The 6,135-nt window shown below is 57.4% G+C and overlaps 4 protein-coding genes across 4 annotated transcripts; 2 read left to right on the forward strand and 2 right to left on the reverse strand.

Moving 5' to 3' along the window:
• Positions 1-16: 16 nt before the first annotated feature.
• On the forward strand, positions 17-956 carry PG994_002616 (uncharacterized protein; the record flags this gene model as incomplete). Its single annotated transcript, XM_066854025.1, has 2 exons — positions 17-227; positions 316-956. The coding sequence occupies 2 exons, from the start codon at positions 17-19 to the stop codon at positions 954-956; spliced, it is 852 nt and encodes a 283-aa protein (XP_066719880.1).
• Positions 957-1,204: 248 nt separating this feature from the next.
• PG994_002617 (uncharacterized protein) lies at positions 1,205-2,608 on the reverse strand (the record flags this gene model as incomplete). The annotated part of the gene is made up of 1 exon (XM_066854026.1): positions 1,205-2,608. The coding sequence occupies one exon, from the start codon at positions 2,606-2,608 to the stop codon at positions 1,205-1,207; it is 1,404 nt and encodes a 467-aa protein (XP_066719881.1).
• Positions 2,609-3,692: 1,084 nt separating this feature from the next.
• PG994_002618 (uncharacterized protein) lies at positions 3,693-4,109 on the forward strand (the record flags this gene model as incomplete). The annotated part of the gene is made up of 1 exon (XM_066854027.1): positions 3,693-4,109. The coding sequence occupies one exon, from the start codon at positions 3,693-3,695 to the stop codon at positions 4,107-4,109; it is 417 nt and encodes a 138-aa protein (XP_066719882.1).
• A 113-nt stretch (positions 4,110-4,222) lies between these two features.
• On the reverse strand, positions 4,223-6,122 carry PG994_002619 (uncharacterized protein; the record flags this gene model as incomplete). The annotated part of the gene is made up of 2 exons (XM_066854028.1): positions 4,223-6,016; positions 6,090-6,122. The coding sequence occupies 2 exons, from the start codon at positions 6,120-6,122 to the stop codon at positions 4,223-4,225; spliced, it is 1,827 nt and encodes a 608-aa protein (XP_066719883.1).
• Between the last annotated feature and the right edge of the window lie 13 nt (positions 6,123-6,135).

The following is a 6,135-nucleotide window of genomic DNA, read 5'->3' on the forward strand; positions in this document are numbered from 1 at the left end:
CAGCAACTCTGACGTCATGGTCATCGATGACGATGATTCAAGCGGCAGCGGCGGCGATTTCCACGACGGTGACGCAGATAAAATTCACCACGGTGGCGGCAATAACTCCGATTCCGACGATACCGATCCCGCCAGCTCCTCCAATGAGGATCCGCTTCCTGCGTCTCGGCGCAGACTGACGTCCGTTGTCTTCAACGTAAGAGAGTTCGGCAGACAGGATAACTTCGGTAAGGCGCCTTGCAAAACAATTCATTAATATGAATATGAAAAGTCCTAGCTAACCCAAGTGTTTCGTTTTCGCCCCCTCCCCCGCAGTCGAGAACAAGACCCGCATGAACCTCTACAAGGCCATCCACGACCACATCGGCTTCTCCGAGGAGATCGAGAAGCTGACGGAGCGGATGATGGACTGCAAGGACCCGGTCAAGATCGAGCGCTTCGGCCGGCGCCTGCACCGGCTCGAGCTGCACCGCCGCGCGTGCCGCGACGCTATCGAGAACGTGCTGGTGGCCGAGGACCGCATGCACGCGGCCGAGTACGCGCAAGCCGCCGCGCTCGCCGCCGCCGCCAACCCCGGGCGCTACTTGCAGCAGCAGCAACAGAGCGGTGCCGATGTCCCAGAGACGATGGCGCAGTGGCAGGCCCGCAACGACCGCGAGCGCCGGCAGCAGGTCGACCGCCGGGTCGCCGAGATCCGCGCGAAGGCGGAGCACACCAACCACCTGAACAATTTCCTCGCGGCCGCGAAGCAGGCGGCCAAGATCGGCGCCAAGCGGCTCCGGGCGTCCCTGACGCAGGAGGCGCGCGAGAAGCGGGAGTGGCAGGGCAAGAAGAAGAAGGAAGAGGCGGAGGCCCGGAAGGCCGTGAGGGCACGGAAGAGAGGCGGCCGGGCTCAGACTGCTTACAGCAGCGCGCCCAGCGAAGTGGGCAGCATGGCGGGAAACGCTTCTGCTTAGTTCTGTTCTCAATTGCGTTTTGGTCGCGGTCTATGGGAGGAGAAGGGTGCCAGTCTCGATGGCGTTTCGGTAAATCTCTCAATTTCATTTCGGTACATAGCTCAATTACGTTTCGGTGTGATTCTTTCAGCATACTAGGAAGTGCTGGCGCATCTGCTAATGAATACCACGCTTGCATCACAAGAACGTCTTTCAGACCATAACTGCACCAATCTAATCAACTTCGCTATTGTCCTTCCCGAATAATCTCAATCCTCGCCCTCAGCCAAGCCTGAAACCCAGCAAAGAGGCCGACCTCTTTCCACCGGTCGCAGACCTGCGCCAGCGCCTCGTACCGCTCCAGCACGTACGCGTCCCTGGCGCGCTCGCCGCCGCCGCCGCCCCTGCAGCTCGACCGCGGCCTTGTAACTGACCTTGGCGAGGCAGACGGGGCAGAGATAAGGCGGCTGCCGCAGGTCCTCGGCCATGCCCGTGGTGCTCTGCATCATGCACGCGTAGTAGATGCAGTGGTCCAGAAAAACGGTGTGTCCCAGCTCGTGGGACACCGTGCGAACCAAGCGCGCGAGCCAGAGGGTCCGGAGGTGCGCCGCGTGCTCCGCCAAGACAGACGTGTCGCTGTGCTCCACCACCTGGCTCGCGCGCTGGATCGCCGCGCGCATCGGGGACGTGCTGGTCGATGTTTCCGCGATGGCGCGCGTGCCGCGGTGAACGTCGGCCTCTGCGACCTGAGCGTTGACAAAGGCCCTGCAGTGCGAAGCGGGCCAGGCGTGGTCCAAGTCCAGCTTTTCGCCCTCATCGAGGATCGGGTGGTATCGCGCCGTGGAGACGACGCAGACACGATTCAGGCCGTACGCCCGCCCGCAGCAGAAATCGTCCTCTTCGTCCTCGTACAGGTCGTGATCCACCAGCAGGGCCAGTGCGTACGCGTCTTTCGGCAGCATGGACATCTCCGCATCGAGCACATCTTCGAGGTTCAGCTGCTTCGCGAACACGCCATACGGTGAGCCCCGCGCTCTAATGCGGGTACAGTTCCCGTCTTCCGTGGCCAGACCGACATACTGATACTTTTTCGATCGATTCTTCCGGTCCCAAGATACAAACCGCAGCTTCTGGGGGAATGGCTTCACGGTGAACCCGTGGTAAAAGGCACCGAGGTACGCGGCATAGTCATCTAGGCCTGGCGTCTTCAGCTCGGGATATGACGAGAATGATGATGATGAGCCTGCTGCTACTCCAGCCTTAGGCTGTGCTCGCAACCAGTCCTTCATGAAGCCTACTTCTTCGGTGATCTCGGGCACCGCCACGACGTACAGCGTCTTGCGCACTCTCGTCGGTCGGTTCCGCGTCTCGTCGTCGCACCAAGCCTGAAAGCTCTGCGGCTCGTAGCCCGGGTCCCACGCCAGGTCGTCCGTGGGCAGCACCAAGGGGCCCGGAAACGACGCGAGCAAGTCCCGTGCGAACTTGTCGACGTGTACGTCAGCCCGTCGGCGACCCCCGTTGGGGCCACCCGAAGGACCATGGATGATCGGAACGCGTCCAGACCTGGTGGCCGCGGCGAGGCGCTGGGCTGGTGACGTCCACTCGAAGCCTACCTCGCGGGCATAGGCGCTAGGCTCGAGCTGTAAAGTCTTGTGCGGACATGGCGGCGGCATGGCAGCGGTGGACTTCAGGCTGAGAGAAATTCCCGATGGACTCGGTGAGATGGGAGAAGGTGGGGAAAAGGTCGCAGGATAACGACCATGAACGGCTTCACGCGTTCTTGCGCATCTCAGACGGTGGTGAAGGCTTAGCTGGCGCTGCTGCCTAGAGTCATCCGAGCTAGCGGTGATGAGACGTCCATTCTCCAATCTAGCCTGTTGGTTGATTGATGGATGCAATTGAACACGCTCATGCTTCATGGTAGTTGTCTCGGCTTACTCAACTCAGCAATTTCTTCTGTTGACATGCTACCGTCGGCGCTAGGCGACTTAAGGATGAGACTAATTGGTGTTTTGTGTGGCGGTGCATGATAGCCCAGGGGTAAAGGAGGTGGCGTCCCCCATGGGCGAAACCCACGAATCAGTAAAGATGGAATCAACAGCGTAAGCTACTAATATCTTTATATCCAGTTACCGTGAACAGATCAACGGTGAGTTCCTTAGTGTGCCAAGCTTATTCAACAGTGTCGGCCACAGCGTTGGACTTCTCTAACTGACCAAATACTACATCTTGTGCGATAAAACTGCACGAGCGATACAAACCTCGTTCATTTCTCAGTGGGCCTTTATACATGCTAGCCGAATTCCATACAGTAATCCATGACGGCTTTAGACTCACCCGGAAGGCCCAAGGTAGAATCTCAAAGAATCATTTAAATCCGGGTCAATCATCGTTATCTCCCGCGGAGGAACTCCGGCAGTGACTCACCCGGCCAAGTCTACGGGAAGTGACAGCTGCCCGGGGAATGTGAGAGATTCGAAAGCAAGCTAAGCATTGATGTTATTCTTCTACATAATTTGATTAACCTCAGGCCATTTTCAGCTTGACTAACGATCTGCGATGATGGAATCATGTCCATCGCCTCGACACCTGCTGGACCAGCATCTTGAATTTGCAGCTTACTTCTTACGTCATAACCACGTGGCTATTTATATTCCTCATGCAACTATAAAGAAGAGCTTCTCCTCCGATGAGCTACAGTGCCGATTTTCTCTCCCTACCCCCGCCGTCCTCTTCTATCATCAGCACCACTAAGATATGTCTTCCCACATCTTGACCGACGCTACTGCCCTCCCAACCCCCATGTTGCGCGAGCTGGCCAACTCAAGCGCCTTTGACGAGATCTCCAACTACCCGAACGGCGTGCGCCACCACATCTTCAACCACGCCAACCGAAACAGGGAGACTGGCAAGACGCAGCGGTCCATCGTCTTCGCCATCTACCAGACCGAAAGACACGGGCCACAGAATGGGTACCGCCTTTGCCTGGTCCACCAGGGCTACTACATTGCGTCGCCGGAGAAGAAAGAGGCGGAGCCGGATGATGAAATCGATAAGCTCGAAAGGCCTATCCCGAAGGGACACGAGGAGATGGTGATTATAGGGAGCCCCTTCTGGCTGGGAGTGGCGAAGGAGGCAGAAGAAGGAGAGGAAGGGGAGGAACAAGAGGCTTAGTTGAAATTGACACTAGTCACTGAGTTATAATAAAACTACCTTTATACCCCCTGAAACTACCACCGTAACGAGTAAGTAACTAACTTTTGCAGCCGTATTGTATAGCTAACATGCTAATTATCCGCCATGTGAACGTTCGGCGCCATCTCCCAGTAGTCAAATTGCAACATCTCGCACTCGCCCCCTTCAACGAAAGGAGAGATGCCGTAGCAAGCGCCCGACTCGGGGTAGATCCGGGTCGACATGGCCGTCCTCTCGTTGGCAAAAACCTCGAGCGCGCTGACGTCGAAGAACACCCGAAGGGTAAGAGGTTCTGTGCGCACCGTTGGCTGGCCCGTCGGAGCACCATCGCTGTCGGATGATGAGGCAGTAGAAGGTTTCAGGAACTTGAAGAGAGTATGCGGTGCCGTTTCGTCGCTCCTGTTAATGTCGTCGTGGACGGTGGAGTGGCGGCGGGTGATGGTGAGAGTCTCTGTCGAGGGCTGGAACGTGATGATGGTGCGGATGGTCGGGTCCTCTTTGGAGTGCTGAAGAACAAGACCGACGGATTCGGTCTCGGTGGGGAGCTCGAATGACGCCTTCAATTCCCAGCAATCGCCATGGGGCAGGTCAAGTCCGCCGGTGCTAGTCTTCGGCAACAGTGTCTGTGGAGCCACGGACTGGTGATTCCGTCGGAGCTGCTGCAACCTGCCGGCCGGTACTGCGCAAAGCGTAGTGAGGTTGTATGTTTGCGACGCTGTTTTCTGAACGCCGAATGACTTGAGGTTTTCCATCCTGGAGTCAAGCGGCTCAAAGACGTGCTCAAGCCTCTGCAGCTTCAGCATCCTCGGCAACGACAGCATTCCGCTCCACCCCTGGGCCTGTCTTCTCTGCAGCGGAAGATCCTCTTCGACAAGCCAGCCCAAGATGATGTGACGCTGCGACTTCGGCTCACAGAAGGAGTTGCCAGCATAGTAGCATCCATGGTCCAGGAAGCCACCGTAGCGGTATGCCATTTCGATGGGTTGATCTTGTCCCGGCTGCAGTTTGCCGCATAGCCACATCTGCTTGTGGTCCCTCCTGAACTCGGTGTGCCCAGAGGGTACACCGGCCTCCGTCATCCCTTCCACACTCATAATGAGGAAGTCAAGCTGAGAGTCCTCTGCTGCGGTGGAGTCAGGGTCGGGGAAGGAGATGAAGTTGGTAACTTCCCAATTCGATCCGAAGTCATACCGATCGCCTGATGCAGAGGAACCTTTCGGCATTGTCCCTAGAGTGGAGGCAAAGGTCCAATCGTACAGTGCCTCTGGGGAGAGGCGGTATAGAAACGATGTTGGCCCGCCGGTTCTAGTGCCTCCGGCAATAAGAGAATACAACGTTGCAGGCGGGTCGTCGAGCGCCCTGGCCATGGACATCCATGGAGCGACGAAGGGATCGCGCCATCCAGTAACGTCTAGATCTTCAGGCGGCCCAGGCAAGACCGGGTTCATCTCGTAGCGTTCCCACGTCTTGCCAGCATCGGATGACGTAGCGGCATGAAGCAACTCCTGGCCATAAGAGTACGGCGAGGCGTGATGGATAGGCGACCGTGTGACCGAGGTGTAGAACGCCGTGATTGTGCCGGCTTTCGCCGTCACGGGGGATAGGCACCCGGTGAAGACACCGAGCCTATCGGCTTCCGGGGTGGGCTCCAGCGACGTTTCCTTTCGTACGGTCCATGTGACCAGGTCAGGTGATACAGCTGAGCCCCAGGAGATACTGTTGTTCCATTCGACGCTGTTCGGGACCCATTGGAAACCGACGTGGTAGAGCTCGTTCACTGGATCATACCCTGGCGCGCATGGGTCATTAAGCCAGCCCCTGGGTGCGATCAGGTGACACTTTGGCCGCCAACGACTAAACTCATCCTCGACGATACTTCGGTCCCTCTAGTGAAAATTAGCCTTCCGTTTCAAAAAGAGGACAAGATTATCCCACCTCAAGCCTGGTATTAGCTTTGACACCGGCGTCAACTGTCGCGTTGGTCGTTGCCATGATGGTGATGCAC

This window comes from Apiospora phragmitis, assembly GCF_038363925.1.
Source record: "Apiospora phragmitis strain CBS 135458 chromosome Unknown utg000003l:1.0-2676785.0:1.0-2680665.0, whole genome shotgun sequence".
Taxonomy (NCBI): domain Eukaryota; kingdom Fungi; phylum Ascomycota; class Sordariomycetes; order Amphisphaeriales; family Apiosporaceae; genus Apiospora; species Apiospora phragmitis.